Source organism: Scyliorhinus canicula, chromosome 24 (assembly GCF_902713615.1).
Source record: "Scyliorhinus canicula chromosome 24, sScyCan1.1, whole genome shotgun sequence".
In the NCBI taxonomy this organism is placed as follows: domain Eukaryota; kingdom Metazoa; phylum Chordata; class Chondrichthyes; order Carcharhiniformes; family Scyliorhinidae; genus Scyliorhinus; species Scyliorhinus canicula.
The window spans coordinates 6,688,151-6,707,027 of record NC_052169.1 but is presented as its reverse complement, the minus strand read 5'-3'; the positions used below and the strand labels follow the sequence as shown (position 1 = coordinate 6,707,027).

The following is an 18,877-nucleotide window of genomic DNA, read 5'->3' as shown; positions in this document are numbered from 1 at the left end:
CGGAGCACTGCTCCTGAGGAATGTCTGGCCATTGATCGCTTGGCAGTTTGCAGAACTTTGCTGTGATATAATGGCTGCCATGTCTGCTTGCTTAACTAAAGATCAGGGAGAGCTAGCATGGATTCATCGACTTCTGGATTATGGGCCCAGCACGCTTCTGCTACGCCACGCTTCTCTCTCCAGCATGGATTCATTTAAAAAAAAAAATTTGGAGTACCCAATTCATTTTTTCCAATTAAGGGGAAATTTAGTGTAGCCAATCCACCTAACCTGCACATTTTTGGGTTGTGGGGGCGAATCCCACGCAAACACGGGAAGAATGTGTAAACTCCACACGGACAGTGACCCAGAGCCAGGATCGAACCGGGGACCTCGGTGCCGTGAGGCAGCAGGGCTAACCCACTGCGCCACCGTGCTGCCGCTCCAGCATGGATTCATGAAGGTAAGGTCATGCCTGACTAATCTTACTACATTTTTTGAAGAGGTGACTAAGGTAGCCAACAGGGGAATGACTATGGATGTCATTTATATGGATTTCCATAAGGCATTTGATAAAGTCCCATACAAGAGACTGTTAACTAAGGTGGAAGCCATGGAAGTAGAGGGCAAATTATTGACACGGTTAGGAAATTGGTTGAGTGGCAGGCGACCGAGAGGGGATAATGGGTACTTACTATAATTGAGAGGAAGTGGCTACTGGTGTACCGCAGGGATCCATGTTGGGGTCTCAATTATTCGCACAATTCATTAATGACTTGGATGAAGGCGTATAATATCATATAACCAAATTTACGGATGATACAAAAAGTTAGGTGGCATTGTACACAACCTAGATGATAGCATAAAATTGCAAGGAGATATTGACTCGGTGAATGGGCAAAATTTTGGCAAATGGAATTTAAGGTAAGCAAGTGTGAGGTTATCCATTTTCAACCAAAAATAGGATAGAGCAAAGTGGATGTCCAAAGACATCCTTGGGGTTCAGGTGCAAAGGTCCTTAAAACGCCAGGAACAAGTGCAGAAAATAATCCAAAAGGCTAATGGAATGCTAGCCTTGAGGATTGGAATAGGGTAATGCTGCAGTTATACAGAACACTGGTTAGACCCCACTTGGAGTATCTGTGAGCATTTTTGGGCATCACGCCTGAGGAAGGATATTTTGGAGCAGCACGGAGCCGCAGTGGTTCGCGGTTTGGTCCTGGTCCCGGGTCGCTATGTGCCTGGAGTTTGTACATTCTCCCCGTGTCTGCGTGGATCTCACCCCTAAATTACCCCTTAATTGTGGGGGAAAAAAAGAATTGGGACTCTAGATTTATTTAAAAAAAGGAAATTTTGGTTTTGGAGGAAGTGTAAGGTAGGTTTACAAAATGATACCTGAATTACAGGGGTCGAGTTAAGAGGAGAGATTATTCAAATTCAACCTGCTTTCGTTAAAATTTAGAAGGTTAAGGGGTGACCTGATCAAAGTCTTCAAGATATTAACTGGGAAAGACAGGGTAGATAAATATAAACTGTTTCCGCTGGTGGATATTCTAAAACTAGGGGGCATAGTCTAAAAATTAGGGCTAGACCATTCAGGATGGATGTTAAGACTTAGACGCATTGAATTTACAGTGCAGAAAGAGGCCATTCGGCTCATCGAGTCTGCACTGGCTCTTGGAAAGAGCACCCTACTTAAGCCCACACCTCCACTCTATCCCCGTAACCCAGTAACCCCAGCTAACCTTTTTTTTGGACACTGAGGGCAATTTATCATGGCCAATCCACCTAACCTGCACATCTTTGGACTGTGGGAGGAAACCGGAGCACCCGGAGGAAACCCACGCAGACACGGGGAGAACGTGCAGACTCCGCACAGACAGTGACCCAAGCCGGGAATCGAACTGGGACCATGGAGCTGCGAAGCAACTGTGCTAACCACTGTGCTGCCCCAACTTCTTCACCCAAAGGGTGGTAGAGGTTGGGAACTCTCTCCCACAAACAGCAGTTGAAGCTAGAACAGTTGTTAATTGGACGGCATGGTGGCCCAGTGGTTAGCACTGCTGCTTATGGCGCTGAGGATCTAGGTTCGACCCCAGCCCCGGATCACTGTCGGTGTGGAGTTTGCACATTCTCCTCGTGTCTGCGTAGGTTTCACTCCCACAACCCAAAGATGCGCAGGTTAGATGGATTGGCCACACTAAATTGCCCCTTAATTGGAAAAAAAAAATTGGGTGCGCCAAATTTAAAAAAAAAAAACAGTCGTTAATTTTACATCTGAGATAGATAGATAGATATTTGTTAAGCAAAGAGATTAAGGGATATGGGCCAAAGTTAGGTCACAGATCAGCCAGGATCTCATTGAATGGCGGGACAGGCTTGAGGGGCTCAATGGCCTACTTCCATTCCTATGTTACTTCATTCTAGCAAGGAGTTAATTGTGGAATCCACTTGAAGAGCTGTTAAGTTATTACAAAAAGTGTTACTTATTATTTTTTCATGTTTCCTTCCCCCCTGAAGCAGGTCTGGTTTAACAGGATGCCGATTCCATTGCTGAAATGAGGTATACACACATTATTCTTGTATCACCAGTGGATTGACCCCTTCTGAAAGGATACTGTCTGGAAAAAGGCTACTGAAATGTAGGCTGCTGAAATTTATTTGTGGTAATAACACAAATCCAAGAGCAAACAAGAGCAATCAATCTCGATTTTTGGTAAAAACATTTAGTTGCGGTGCATTCAAATGGACAACAAATATCACACGATACTAGACGAAGAAGAAAAGGGACATTAGCTGGCGGACAGCCAATGTTTTCCCTCAACTAATACTGCCAATAAAACACGTTAATCGAGAATTCATCTTGTTTGTGGGATGTTAATGATGCAGAATATTTACTGTTTTGACATGATCTAAGTCACTACTTCCTGACGTAATTAATAGAAGGAATGAATTCTGAAACATTTTGTCAGAATACGGCATTTCCTCAAAGGTTTACGGTCAACTTGAATGTTACATGGCTGTGAAAAATCTATTCCTGTGTCTGCTTTCCTGTTGACTTTGGTGGGCCACCGATGTAATACAAATGAAGTATAATGTAAATCTTTTTGTAATAAGGACTTATCCTTTTAACATGCAGACTCTGGATTATTCTTCTGAGCTGCTCCATGCTTCTGGGACTGCAGATGAGAGATGTGGATAATAAACCATGTAATCGCCTTGCCCGATTTGCAGGGCTTAACCTCATCAGAGGCTGCACGCAGAATCCCAAGGTTGACGGAGATGAATACATGGTGTGTAACGGGTTAATAAGTATCACCATTAATTTCATCCTGCCATGAAAGAGGCAATTATCTGACGTATCTTCACTTAGCGATTGCTGCACGCCTACCATCCCAGCAAAAAAAAATAAATCCCAGGTTCCTGGAATGTGCTGAAACTTTAGCACAGGGTCACATCGCTGTCATTACCAACAAGATAAGAAGTTGGAAGGCAAAACGATCTACATCAAGGCCTATAACATGCTCAAGTAGCATCATGTACGGTAGGTGGAGGGTACATTGGATTTGCATACAGTCTGCATAAGTAGCAACACCACCAGGATGCTTCAAAAGAATTTTTGGTGTGATGAATTCATATGCTTTCGTTTGCTTTGTTCCTCATGTTTATATTTTTGAATACTTTAGATTTAAGCAGACCGTGTAATAATAATTGTCACAAGTAGGCCTACTGCAATGAAGCTACTGTGAAAAGCCCCAAGTCACCACATTCCGGCGCCTGTTCAGGCACACAGAGGGAGAGGAGAATTCAGAATGTCCAAATCATCTAGCCAAATTGCCTAAATTACCAAATTACCTGTTGAAAGATATCAAGGATCCCGGGCGGAAAGAATTAGAGGGAGAGAGTGTATCACGGATTTAAATTGACATATCTACAGGTTTGATGCAAAACCTCCAGATTATCATCCACATTTGCATTGATTGTGATTATTGGATGAGAACCATATGCAAACTTTGTCATCAATATATTCTGTCCATTAAGAGTATCTTAGTCGGGCAGCATGGTGGAGCAGTGGGTAGCACTGCTGTCTCACGGCGTCGAGGTCCCAGGTTCGATCCTGGCTCTGGGTCACTGTCGGTGTGGAGTTTGCACATTCTCCCCGTGTTTGCGAGAGTTTCGCCCCCACAACCCAAAAGATGTGCACGGTAGGTGGATTGGCCACGCTAAATTGCCCCTTAATTGGAAAAAATTAATTGGGTACTCTAAATTTATTTTTTAAAAAAAAGAGTATTTTAGTCACCCTATGAGGTAGGTATTAGAACGTGGAGTGTCCATTTTCCAGCTCACCAATTCATCGGGAACACTAGCATCCTATCTGCAAGGTGTTTAACTAAATGCTGAATTCTTCAGGCATTTTCTTTGTCGCTGGCTGCTGCCTAAAGTAGATGTTAACCTCTTGAAGCATTAAGAACTTTTAAAATTGCTTGGAAAGAACAATTTGGTTAAAATCGCTGAAATCAAAGAAGAGAGAGAGAAAGCTGAGAAACCGAAGTCCCATTGAAAAGAAGCTGCAAGACTGGAGAAAGCTGGCCAGCAAGGGCTCGAGAGAGTGTTGGAAAACTTTAAACTGCTTTTGCATCAGAGAGAGAGAGGATGGAAAGTTACTGAGAAGTTTGGTTTGCTCGCAGCCACGGTATAAAGAAGGACTGTTTAAGAAGAGAAAAGGCAGGGGGGAAAAGTTCACCATCCTGCAAAAAAAAAGGTGACTTTAGAAGTTGACCCTCTGAGAAAAGGTATATTCAACCCTGTGTTTTGAGGTGTCACACAAAGTATCATTTTAATGTTACAATATTGTTAACTGTTCATTGAATCATTAGGAGAAGTTGCGGATTTAACCAATGTTTTGACTGAGGATGGTGACTGATCTTCCTTCTGGGTTTGCACCGAAAATTTGCAGACATTAAAGTGAGATGCTCCAAACTAAGTAAAATCCTACACCATAAAAGTTGTTTCCGATGAGCAGGGCAGGTGCTTGGCCTGCCCCATTCATCATTTCTCTGTTCCTCTGACCGTTCATTTTAGATTTTAAAAACCTTCATGCAAGGGCTGCACGTTGGCGCAGTGGTCAGCACTGCTGCCTCACGGTGCCAAGGACCCGGGTTCGATCCCAGACCCAGGCCACTGTCTGTGTGGAGTTTGCACATTCTTCCCGTGTCTGCGTGGGTCTCACCCCCACAACCCAAAAAGAGGTTCAGGGTAGGTGGATTTGCCACGTTAAATTGCCCCTTCATTGGAGAAAAAGAATTGGGTACTGTAAATATATTTTTAAAAACCTTCAGGCAGAGTCAGGAGGGCAAGTTTGCTCCCTGAACTCCACATCAATTACAGTTGCCTCCACTGTGTCCTGCTCTAACCATCCTCAACTCTGAAAACTCCCTCTTGGCTCCCATTGCCAGATACGTGCCCCAACAGTCGTGATCCATTCTGCATGAGCTGCCTGAAAATGGGCTCAGATGAAATACTACTCAGATATACTTTGGTTAGATATGTTTGGTAAAGGAAACAATTTCAGTCATAAAATACTATCTGTAATAGCACTTTACCCATGTGAAGCCTGGGTGTTGATGGAGGAATGAGCAAATTTATGGAGCTTCTGCAACTTAATGTGTTATACACTTAATAAAATATTGATGCTCCTTCTAACAATGCTCAGCTCCACCTACTAGTAGCACCATAGTTTGCTTCAGTTCTGTAACTACCTGCTGTATTGTAAGAGAACGTCAAGGTTTGATCCCGGCCCCGGGTCACTGTCCGTGTGGAGTTTGCACAATCACCCCGCGTGTGCCTGGGTCTCACCCCCATAACTCAAAGATGCGCAGGGTAGGTGGATTGGCCACGCTAAATTGTCCCTTAATTAATTTAGAGAAAAAAAGAATTGGGTACTTTAAATTTATTTTATAAATAAGAAATGCTTGCAAGATTTGGGATATAAGAAATCCTAGGAGCATACGATGGCCCACATCTTCATAGTTTGCAGTGTTTCCCAAGACATGGGGATTGAGACACGTGACGTAACCACCTTGTTCAGGGCTCACTCCAGTACTCCAATGGTAAAAGCCAAGAAGGCAGGCTATATCATTAAAAGACCCTTCAAAAATGCAAGGAGTTGAATTAATCATGGTTTCTAGTTCTGATTGACGGAATATGCCAAATGGAGTTGTAGCTACAAGTACAGCACAGACACTTACTGGCATAGCTGCAAGATACTTATTTCAGATAGTGGGGACACTCCTGCAGCCCCAACTGAACAAAATACTCGTGCTTGTTCAAATGAAGCAAAATCAGCAGTATTAACAATGCAGCATACTAAGCTACTTCAAAAAAATACAGCCCGGCGATAGTGTGGATGGAATCTTCCAGCCAGAGTAGTTGGAGCACTGGAACATACACAAGTGGGGGCAAGTCCTAGAAGTTATGTGCACGTTGGAGTCTCCCCATACTGTGGGAATCGCCGTCAGTAGATTTATACTGATGAGACACCTGTAAGAAACACTAATGAGATCGAGGACTTGGATAAAACACAGGACTCCAGCTATCTTCGCAATGGCCAACAGGAATTAACTACTACAAGACCCGAAACCTCTAAGTTGGACACCAATCGTAAATCTAGAAGACAGCAGCTGGATCTGTCTCCATTGAAGGTCATATTATTTTTAGTAGCACCCGCTTGCGATTGTATTTTTTTGTTTAAGTTAGAATTCAGGATTCCTCAACGTATTTTTCAAGAATTCTGAATTATTTCTTGTCAGTATTCATTATCAGTATATATTTTTTCTTTTGACCAGAAAGCTGTGACTCCAGACACGTTTGCTTGGTGCTCGAATCATCATATGATTCTTCTGTTCTCTCTCTCTTCTGTGTGTGTGGTCCAGTGAAGCAAGTCTCATGGAGCTTCTGTAATTCTTGTATGTTCACTTGCTAATCGGCTTAATAAAACATTTACATGCTCTCTAACAATATATAGCTCTGTTAAGTATTTGAAGGGGTGTCAACAATTTCCTTTACCCAGAAGTTCATTCCACTAAAGGAGTCTTACCACGTTTTGCATATAGATCTATTCTCAAAAGAAGTTGAACTTTAAGAGGGCGCAAAAGATTAAGTGGCATGAACCAAGTGCACGATTTATTTGTGTGGTTTAATGAAAAATAAACCACCCACCAGCAGCCAGACCTTATGACTTTCTCATTCAAGTCTTCAGCCTATGAGTTACTTGGCATGATCTATAATAATAATCTTTATTGTCACAAGTAGGCTGACATTAACACCGCAGTGAAGTTATTGTGAAAATCCCCTAGTCGCTACATTCAGGCGCCTGTTTGGGTACACGGAGGGAGAATTCAAAACGTCCAAATTACCTAACAAGCACATCTTTCAGGGCTTGTGGGAGGAAACCGGAGCGCCCGGAGGAAACCCACGCAGACACGGGGAGAACAGGCAGACTCTGCACAGTGACCCAAGCCGGGAATCGAACCTGAGGCCCTGGCTCTATGAAGCAACAGTGCTAACCACGGTGCTAGTTAGTTTTGGTGAGCTACAAAACCCCTACTATGCAGTCAATATTTACGGTGTGCTTTCCTGCTTCCTTACAGTTGTATAGGACTTTGGTTAGGCCACAATTGAAATACTGCGTGCAGTTCTGGTCGCCGCATTACCAGAAGGATGTGGATGCTTTAGAGAGGGTGCAGCGGAGGTTCACCAGGATGTTGCCTGGTATGGAGGGTGCTAGCTATGAAGAAAGGTTGAGTAGATTAGGATTGTTTTCATTGGAAAGACGGAGGTTGAGGTCTACAAAATTATGAGAGGTATAGACAGGGTGGATAGCAACAAGCTTTTTCCAAGAGTGGGGGTGTCAATTACAAGGGGTCACGATTTCAAGGTGGGAGGGGGAAAGTTTAAGGGAGATGTGCATGGAAAGTTTTTTACACAGAGGGTGGTGGGTGCCTGGAACGCTTTGCCAGCGGAGGTGGTTGAGGCGGGCACGATAGCATGATTTAAGATGCATCTAGACCGATATATGAACGGGCGGGGAACAGAGGGAAGTAGATCCTTGGAAAATAGACGGCAGGTTTAGATAAAGGATCTGGATCGGCGCAGGCTGGGAGGGCCGAAGGGCCTGTTCCTGTGCTGTAATTTTCTTTGTTGTTCTTTGTTCTTACAATTAGTACGGTGGTCCATTAGCTCAGTTGGCTGGGTGGTTGTTTGTGATGCAGAGCAATGCCAACAGCGCTGGTTCAATTCCTGTCCCAGTTGAGGTTATTCATGAAGGCCCCACCTTCTCAACCTTGCCCCTCGCCTGAGGTGTGGTGACCCTCAGGTTAAACCACCACCAGTGAGTTATCAAGGGGAGAGCAGCCTATGGTCCTCCAGGACAGTGGAGACAGTTATTTTCATTTGCATAGTAAATGGGCCACGGCACTTCACAGCAGCGTTAGAATTCAAGAAATAACAACAGAAGTTGGGTATTCGACAAACATAATTTGCTACCAAGCCGCACAGGTGACAAAAACCTGATCAAAGTAGTAGGTTTTAAGGAGTGTCTTAAAGAGAGAAAGTCCTAGGCGGCTGAAGACATGGCTGCCAATGCTGGAACAATGAAAATCGGAAATACTCAAGATGCCAAAGAGATCTCAAAGAATAATAGGGTTGAAAGAAGTTACAGTGACAGGGAAGGGTGAGGCCATGGAGAATTCAATGTTGCATAAGCTGCTTTATATTAATTTTGTGCAATGGCTCCAGATAAGCGGCTGTTGTAAAGTCAGAACGACCCAAAAGTAAATATGCTGAACATGTTCAGACTGTGGCACCTGATTTAAAATAAAATCTTCTCAGCTACTGGTCGTAGTGAATCCTGAACTTCATCAGCTATGCAAAACCTATGCAGATGGAGCCAGCTGCACTAACACGGCATGAAGCCAATATAAAAGCTGCTACTGAAGCAATATTTCAGGAATTAAGAAGCTCACCACTTAGGTTGATTAATATAGTCGCTTTAAAACATTCAGTGAAGTGGGGAAAAGCAAACTCTGTAAGTACTTCCCCATCTATTAGGATTAAGAGCCATAGGGGAGGTTTTCACCAGCTGCAACTCAAGTCTGTGGAGCCCAGGGCAGGCTCAGAAAAGTGTGCCAAATGTTATTTACTGTTCCCTGTTGCTTGCAATGCAACAAAACAGGTACTTCATCCCATTTAATGCTAGTCAACAGTTCAAGAAAGAAATTAAAACAGCCGAGGAAGTAACAGTAACAGCACATGTGCTTTCTCAAACTGCTCCTGCTTTCTGGGGAGGAAGGGAGAGGTTCTGTGGGACTCACCTTCATTTTAAGATGTTACCTTCTGTTTTGCCACAACCAACAACGTATAAAGCATGACTCTGTTCACCAGTATGTTGACCATCTCAAATGACAGGCCAGACCTCCTGCCTCTGGTGGTGGTCAATTAGCTTTGTTGACTAGATGGCTAGAGTGTGGTGCAGAATGACACCAATGGCACTAATTCACTCCCAGTACCAGCTGTGGTAGTAAGGATACTGGCCTCCTTCGCCTTCCCCATGCTTGAGCTATCTAACCACTTGTTTCTCTTGAACCGAGAGGGAAATGCCATTGGTCCCTCGTGGACTACGGCTAATTGTCTCTGATACCTGTAATGCACTAAACGTCATGCGCAAGCAAAGTCTACTCATCTCCGACAGCTCGATATTGATCAAATAAACCACAAGCAGAAAACCCAAGGATGTACTAATGAAATAGGAACCCACCAAAAGGTTAAAGATCTTCTAATGTATATTGTGGCGTTTGTACTGCAATTAGATTTAATTTAGGGCAGCACGGTGGCACAGTGGTTAGCACTGCTGCCTCACAGAGCCGAGGACCCTGTTTCGATCCCGGCCCTGGGTCACTGTCTGTGTGGAGTTTGCACATTCTCCCCGTGTCTGCGTGGGTCTCACCCCCACAACCCAATAGGATGTGCAGGCCAGGTGGATTGGACAGGCTAAATTGCCTCTTAATTGGAAAAAAAATAATTGGGTACTCTAAATTTATTATGAAAAAGAAAAAAAAGGGGGAAAAAGTAATTAGGTTTAATTGGATAACTCAATATAAAGAAAATCAAGAATTTACATTTATTTCACCTGAATAATGGGGCTGAAACAAAACAGGGAAATCGCCTAGAAGGAGTATTCCAGCACCATAAAAGATCACAGGTGAAAAGTAGCAGCTTCAAACAATCAAACCGATAAGTCTACGCATTTCTGACTGAAGAATGAGCAGTCAAGATTTGCTAGTTCCAACATGCAAGACCAGTTCTGATCCCCTGTTGAAGAATACAGCTCCCAGAAACATGGCGTACTGCCAGCATGCCAAACTGGTCCTTTTTGATTGGTAGCTGAGTGGACCGAAGAGAACTTTCTTCCCTCTCCCTTTGTTAATAAACTGTGCCAAAATCCACATTTCCAGAGACTTATTTTGAGACTTCTACATTCCCATCTGCACCTCTATCCTCCACTACCTTTCCAGTGATGAAGGAGGAAGAGAAGAGTTTTGCCAGATGAATGTTTGATCTGGGAAACTGAAAAGTCAGAAATATTTCACGTGGACCAAATTCATGGGCAAATCAGAGCTTGAACATGATTATTTACTCTTGCTATGATTGCCGAATTTCCAACCCTTTTATATTAATTTCATTGTTTTTTTAAAATAAATTTAGATTACCCAATTATTTTTTCCAATTAAGGGCCAATTTAGCATGGCCAATCCACCTACTCTGCACATTTTTGGGTTGTGGGGGCGAAACCCACGCAGACACGGGGAGAATGTGCAAACTCCACATGGACAGTGACCCAGAGCCGGGATCGAACCTGGGACCTCGGCTATTAATTTCATTGTTGATGACACATCATCAAGAGTTCTTTTCTTAAAACGGTCACCATTCAAATGTAAATTATACCAATTCCAGTTGCTGTTGATACTCTCCTATCCCTGCAGTACACAGAGAAAGAGGTTATCTTCTATCGGTTGTGGTACTGGTCTCAAGTGTACTGGCAGGCACGCCACAGTCCCATTCCAAATACAAACCATTGCAGTTAGACAGTCAGGCTAAACACCTCAGCTGTGGGCTGCCTGAATTAAATTATTTCATAGAATCAGATTTGGTCTGACTCACTTACCTAAACCAATCAGACTTTCCCCCCACATTGTTTACCAATGCCGTGTGTTGGTAAACAAAGCTAATAGGTCTCCAGTTGACGGCAATGAAAGCAAAGTGACGCAGCGGAAGTGTGCTGGGCCCATATCCCAGCGGTTGGTGGATGTAAACCATCTACTGCTATGCAATAGTGCATTTAGATTTACTTTGCAGTGTTTCTTTAGTATAGTGACTATCACATTCGCCTCACACGTGAATGGTCCTAGGTTCAAAACAGGGCCGAAACATTTCTAATCATATTCAATCATGGCTTAGACTTAGAATTTGATTTCATGAGAGCAACACAGAAAATAACCACCAATCAAGATACATCCTTAAGCAGCAACTTAAAATCAGATACATGCTGAAAAGCTAATTAATTCAGTTGCAAGCGTGCAGCATTTCTGTTAAATGACTAAATAATAATTGAGAAGAACTTAACCTTACACGGTTTCTGCGATTGCAATAGAGATCTGTTAACCAAATATATTAAAGGGAATCGGGGCAAAGACAGTTATGTGGGGCTGGATCTTGGATCAGCCATGATTTTATCGAATGGCGAAATAAGCTTGAGGGTTAAATGGCTGACTTCTGTTCCCAGATGCTGATATTTGACCTTTTTGTTTCCCCATAAATGGTTTTGGAACAATATGCACCAAAGCACCCATCACAAATCTCTTGAATGGTAGTGCAGCATGGCAATGAATTTGCCATCCAGAATAATGATGAAATAATTGATGTAAAAGGAAATGATTTCTGCTGTTCTATTGGGTATGCTCGTTCACTTATAGGACTGAACACTCAAAGCTGAAATTTCTCTCTCCAAATTTCATTGTAATACAATGAGGTGACTTCAGGTTACAGACCAAGAATTGATCTGATGATACCCTCCGACACCTGCTGTACACATATAAGCTAAATCATAACCCGTGTGTTCGTAAAATATAGTCTGTTTATTGGGGCATTTGCCAATGTATGAGAGCATACAACAAAGTGAATTGTGGATTCCCTTAACCAAATACAATGTACAGGTCTGAGAAGGTGCGGGGCTTGTGGGGAAATGAGGATTTTCTCAACTGTTGTGTAGCAATTTAACAGAAGTATTGAGCACTATGCTTGAATTAATGAGCTTTCCAACATTTATTGTGATTTAGTAGCCTGTTAGCTACAAATGAAGTATTAAAGGATTGTGTCAGATGGGTCATAATGCTATTTTGTCACTGCTAACGAAAATTACATGCTCAGGAAGTCTTTTTTTCAGAACTGAGATTTTACCGGATCATAAAATGCAGTGTAAAAAAATGCATTTAGTCCAGTCTTGTGAGAACCCGAGGAAAAGAGTGGCAGGATTTAAAACATTTCAAATTTAGCATCATGTACTGGGAGCGTAGTAAAATATTAGCTAAAAATCCAGTTTTGTCCATTTGCCTTCGAAACAATTGCAGAAAATTTAACGGCAGAAGAAGCTAATCACTCAATCTTTCACCAGTGGAACACATCAAACCTTTTGTAATTTAGTGATACAACACACAAAGCAATCCATGTGAGGAATCCAACCTTAGAAATGCTACATACCTATAGTTACATAAAATAAACAAGTCTGTGTGAGTGAAGGTAAAGTTTTCACTGTGTGTTAAACTCCAATGATTAATACCAAACTGCATCTGTAAAGTTAGAACTCCATGGTTCATCGATACTTCTCTCTGTCTCTCACACACATGCATTTTGCCATACTGTACTGTCTGAACAAAGTTCCTAGGGATTGAAGTCTTCAAAGAATGGAAGCTGGAAGTCAAGGATTTTGATATATTAGTTTGTATGAGTAGAAACGAATGCTAAAAAAGCACGATTCGTTTTTGCTGAAATATAATACCTGCCGGGAAATAAGAATTTGAAAATTGAAACCTGAAAAGGCTTGGCATTAAGATGAAGTAAAGATGAACATGTTAAATGCTGAAAGTGTAAAATAAAAAAGGAAAGTGCTGTAAAAGCGCAGCAACTTTGTAGTATCTCAAAAGTAGAAGAGGTGGTTAACAAATCTAACCAATCTTTTTGCCTTTCAGATGCTGATGAGCCGAATGCATGATTTGTCTAATGGAATGACGACATATAGGGCTGGATTCTCCGGTCCCCCAGCCATGTGTTTCCCGGTGGTGCGCTGTTCGCTGGCAGCGGGAATCTCTGCTCCCACCGCGTGTCAATGGGATTTCCCATTGAAGTCACCCCATAGCACCGGGAAATCAGTGGGCGGGCTTGCGCTGCCAGCAGGAACAGGGAATCCCAACAGCCAGAGAATTCCGGCCATACTTTGCAACCAGGAACAGCAGTTCAGTCCATGAAGTTGATTTCTTGTAGAATTAGAATTCTCCTAGCCTGGTTGTGTTTTAAAAACGTCCACAGTCTGCATCTAATGACACTGTCTCAATTCCCGGCATTTGCCACTCATTGCCTGAAAACGTTCTTTCCGATATCCCTTCAAATGTTCTCCTTACCAGTTTTATTTACAAACCTACCCATTGGCTTGGATGAAGGATACAACTCTGGTTATTTTACTTGGCCAAGAAACAAACTTGCTGAACAAAGAGGTGTGCCAGGTGCTGGGATGATTTTCCAACTGATTTTCCTTTCCAGCCATTGGAAATTTACTCCACTACTCTGCCAAGGTCATGAATTCATTGAAGAAACAGCGATAGCTATCAGAATCCAATCTCACAGTTGGTGGAACACAATGGTAAATTAATTTGAATCACTTATTTTTTGAAGATATGGGGCAGCACGGTGGCACTGCTGCCTCACAGCACCGAGGTCCCAGGTTCGATCCCGACTCTGGGTCACTGTCTGTGCGGAGTTTGCGCATTCTCCCTGTGTTTGCGTGGGTTTCGCCCCCACAACCCAAAGATGTGCAGAGTGGGTGGATTGAACATGCTAAATTGCCCCTTAATTGGAAAAAATGAATTGGGTACTTTAAATTAAAAAAAACAACAATTTTTCGAAGATATTACTTCTGTGCAGGCTTGAGGGGCCGAGAGGCCTCCTCCTGCTCCTAATTCATAGTTTGTATGACACTCACTCAAACAGCAACTACAACTTGCACTGATATGATGGGTGGGAATTTCTGGTCCCGCTCATGGTGGGTTCCTAGACGGTGTGGCTGACGAGTCATGCAAAACGCCGTGGACTTTGGCAGGATGTAAAAGTCCCGCCGGAGCCCGATGGCAAGCTGCCCCCACTGCGGGTGGTGCGGGTGGAGCCTCCCAAAGCACATCAGGAGCGTTATCAATCAAATGTTTACCTGTCCACAAAAAGGGGTATCGGAAAAATGACCAAAAGCTTGGTCTATGAAATAGGATTTAACGGGCAACATAAAGGAGGAGAGGTGGAGATGTTGAGGGAAGTATTTCAAGGGCTACTAATGATTGAGGGCAGGAAATCATGATGCGGACAAAACCAAAATTCAAAGAGAACAGACGCAAAACTGCTGATTACAGAAATAGTGATGGTGTGGAGAAATTTGAACATAAAGGTAACAATGGTAACGGTAATTAACTCAATAATAAAGTTTGTGTGGATGGGGTGGAATAGAGAGATAACTGAGAGAAATGGACATTAGTCAGGAGTGATGCAATTCAACTTATTTCAAGGTTATTTAAAATTATAATCTTACACCAGCACAGGCTGCTGGTGCTCCTATGTGTTGTGTTGCAGAACTGCAAATTTGCAACATCTATTGGTCACATGCCAAATTCCTAATGATCGCGACACAAAGTCAATGGAAGGTGATAAGTGGTACTTACGTATTTCCTATGGATACATGAGCAAGAAAGATATTCAGCTTATACCATGCATCTAGCAACCAGATCAAGAGAGTTGGGAACAGGAAGATAATTGAACAATGGCGTATGGGACAAGTGCAACGACATACAGGACAGGAAAATCTAAAGATTTCACCTGTTCCTTAAGCGACTAAGCAGCACAGTAATTTCACTTTCAGGACTGGCCTGGACTACAGGTCTGAAAGTTTCTTCTTCCTGTTGCTCAAAAAGTATCGAAAGAAGGAGTTTGCATGTTTGCATTCATGTGGTGTCTTCTTATGTCCTTGTTTCAGAAATGTTTCTCATCCAACACATTATGCTTTCATGCAAAGACACTGTTCTTTAGACAAATTCAGCAGCCAATCTGCACACAGCAAACCCCACAAAGAACAAATTGGTGAATAACTATTTAATCTGTTTTGGGTGATGTTGATTGAGGAACATTGGTCAGGATAATGGGATAACTCCCTGCTCTTCTGTGAATTGTGTAATGGCATTTTTTTGTGTTCCGCTCCAGTCTTCATTTAACAATTCATGCATATGTCACCTCCTATCCGCCTATTCCTTTTATTTTCAGAAGTAAGCAAGCAATGTAGAACTACGCATTCTTAAAAGCAAGCAAATAGTTTGGAAGAAAATACTAACTTGACTGGAATCCGAGGAGCAATGTTAGGGCTGGAAACAGTATTCACCACGTGAAGGATCTGCTCAAGGGCAGAGAGACCTCCGCCGACCTGGAAACCAATTTGATCTGCATTATTCTGCAAGAAAGGAGAAGGAAAATTAGCCAGAAACTCCCAATAGTCATGTACCCAGCTCCAATTACAAACAAAGTGTCTTCTCTTTCTAATGTGTTTTATTTGACAATAGTCTACAGGATCATCACGAACCCTGCTGAAATAAGAAACGAGTTGAGTTATTCAAAATGGAAAATAAGACCCCTGACTAGCCATGCTGAATTTGTTGCCTCTTTGTGTTAGAAGAACAGCACAATTTATCATTTGGAGTTCATATATCTTTCGACTTTATTTGCAATGACATGCAAATCACTTCTGGTGAACTCAAACATCTGTAGCATTAACTTCATTGCAGTGTTAATGTAAGCCTACTTGTGACAATAAAGATTATTAAAAACATAAATAAACATGGTTATGAAGTCACCTGTTGCTTAAAATATAGTGTATTATGTTCATCCATTAACCTGGAAGCAAATTTAGCACAGATTTTCCTGTTGGTGGTAAAGATCCCGCATGAATTATGTTTGAGCTAATTTCAACCTGCTACCAAATGTCGACAAGGCAAAAGCAGAAACACGTCTCTCACTCAACAATTGTGGGTACTCAGCGAGGAAGAAATTGAAATAATACAACATGTGACATTTCCCCTTACAACTACTTAATGGAACAAGGTTGGCCGAGTCTCTATTGCTTTGTGGTTATCATTGCAAAATATTCTACTCCACACGTCTGTTCATCAACCCAAAATGTATTGGAAAAAATTGGAATTATCTGTCCTTGAGGAGGGACAGTGATAATAAATAACAGAAACAGTATCTCAGTCCTTTTGGCATATGGTTTAATTTTTACAAGATGAAAAGTGTTATGTTCTTTGCTGATTCATTATCCTTATAACACTCGGTTATAATTCTTAAGGCTTTGCGTGAAAGGCAACACTTGGGTACTACCAATTATAAAGAAAACTCAATACTCAAAGCAATACTTGGTTTTCAAAGCTGGTGATAATTTATCAGCATAATCCAGAACTCAACAGATAAAGTACATTGATGCTGTATATAGCGTATGCAGCGTATAAGCATCCCACTGAAACTTGAGAGATATGACACATAAAGAGTGCAGATAAAAAGGTATGGCATCTTTGGATCCTGGTGTCCATTCATAAATGGTCTGCTGAGTAAAAACAGCATTTGGTATAGCACTGCTCACTCAGATCCCTGGTCTGTGCAGAGTTAGCTCATGTCAGCTCTATTAGTGATTGGTGTGCAACGATTGGCATTAATGGCCCCTGCAACATGGGGGAGTAAAAAAATGATGGGGGTGGGAAAGAAATCAACCAGGGTTCACATGCCTATGGCGGTTCAGAAAACCAGAATGAGGACAGGGTCACAATATCTGTAATGCCTTTGATGGACTGATAATGAGACGCATTCATATTGGTGAGGGTTGTTGGCACCTGTGAAATTTCACCCAAACAGAAGACTAAGGAATAAACACCGTAAAATGAACTGACATGAGTTATATATCAGCATTCTTTCCCCTATTTGCTATTTAACCAAATAATGTATCTTCAAAAGTAAAATGCCATTGTTAGAGTCCTTCCTTTCGATTTCCCTTATAGTGCAGGAGGCCATTCGGCTCATTGAGTCTGCACCGGCTCTTGGAAAGAGCACCCCACTTAAGCTAACGCCTCTCCCCGCACCCGGAGGAAATCCATGAGAAAAAATGCAAACTCCACACAGACAGACACCGGAGGCTGGAATTGCATCTCCGATCCTGGAGCTGTGAGGCAGCAGTGCTAACCACTGTGCTCTCCCCTTTCTCTCCTCCTCTTTTGGCTGCTGGCTGCCTGCTGTCTCTGTGAGTCGACAGCGAAGACCATTACAATCCCTCTTCTCCACCCATCCCTCTATCAATCAGTTATATTGTTGCCTATTTAATACTAATTGCTGTTAAATAATAAAAGGTTATTTGCGTTAAAATTTACAAACCTGGTGGCAGGACTTAATCGGGATCAAACCAAAGACATTGGATATTGAAGTAATTTTAATTTCACCTGTATTGTGACCCCGGGTCAAGTGGGGCTGGAACTGACCAGCACTAGCCCAGGGTGTCGTGACACTATTGAAACTTAGTTGCATCACTGGCATTCATTGACCATAACCACCCGTACCAGTTAAAATAGATGAGTTGCTTCACTTTCACAGTCAAGACTCAGTTGCGCTGCTAGCACTTTCATAGTTCATTCATAAATTAGACCTAAAGTTATCCCTGCATATCATCATTCTCAAAACAAAGTCACCTCCAGGAAGCAACAATAGCAGTTCTAGCTCTGCCCAAGCCAGCTGCACTGAATGTTCTTGGTCTCTGCTGGGGGTGGCTGATCACTGCCGCCACAAGTCTGGGAATACAGGCTGACAAAATGTGCACAGCTTTATCATGGAAGTGAGACAAGGCAGGGGCATCAAACCTAGAAGTTAAAACAGGGAAACGGGCCATCCCATCCCAACTAATGCGCACTTTCCTCTCCACACAATTAAATAACCACTCATATTGATGCACCCTGTTCCCACGTTCCTTCAATGTTTAATCTTTCATCCACTCAGGGCAGCATGGTGGTGCAGGGGGTTAGCATTGCGGCCTCACGGCGCCGAGGTCTCAGGTTTGATCCCGGCCCCGGGTCACAGTCCCTGTGGAGTTTGCACATTCTCCCCGTGTTTGCGTGGGTTTCGCCCCCACAACCCAAAAATGTGCAAGTTAGGTGGATTGGCCATGCTAAATTGCCCCTTAATTGGAAAAAAATAATTGGGTACTCTAAATTTAAAAAAAATCTTTCATCCACTCATCCGAATCAATCTTGAATTTCAGACATTCTTTCTGCCTCGAGTGCTTTCAAACTCCTCAGTCTCACAGTTTTGAGTGAAACAGTTTCTCCCGCCTTCTGTTCAAAATCTCTTGCATTTAACCTTTTATCTGCAGCCCCTCGTCCTTTGCCACTCAAATACTGGGGACAGGTTCTAAGATGCTTTTATGTTATAAAAAGACAGCTGATGACACTCATTTAGTTTCCCCGTGGGCTAATTTATCTTGGTCCAAAGGCAGCGGAGAACCACA

At 42.6% G+C, this 18,877-nt stretch overlaps 1 protein-coding gene and 1 long non-coding RNA gene across 3 annotated transcripts in view; one reads left to right on the top strand and one right to left on the bottom strand.

The window, feature by feature from the left end:
* Positions 1-18,877, bottom strand: part of scaper (S-phase cyclin A-associated protein in the ER) — a 347,711-nt gene that overhangs the window by 104,461 nt on the left and 224,373 nt on the right. For both annotated transcript variants that reach the window (XM_038784220.1, XM_038784221.1), the window contains one exon: positions 15,675-15,790. In XM_038784220.1, coding sequence (XP_038640148.1) covers positions 15,675-15,790 — 116 coding nt within the window. The remainder of the gene's footprint in view (positions 1-15,674; positions 15,791-18,877) is intronic.
* Positions 3,395-16,586, top strand: LOC119956796. Its single transcript, XR_005458687.1, has 3 exons — positions 3,395-3,523; positions 13,281-13,948; positions 15,607-16,586. It is a non-coding gene; the product is annotated as an uncharacterized LOC119956796 (long non-coding RNA).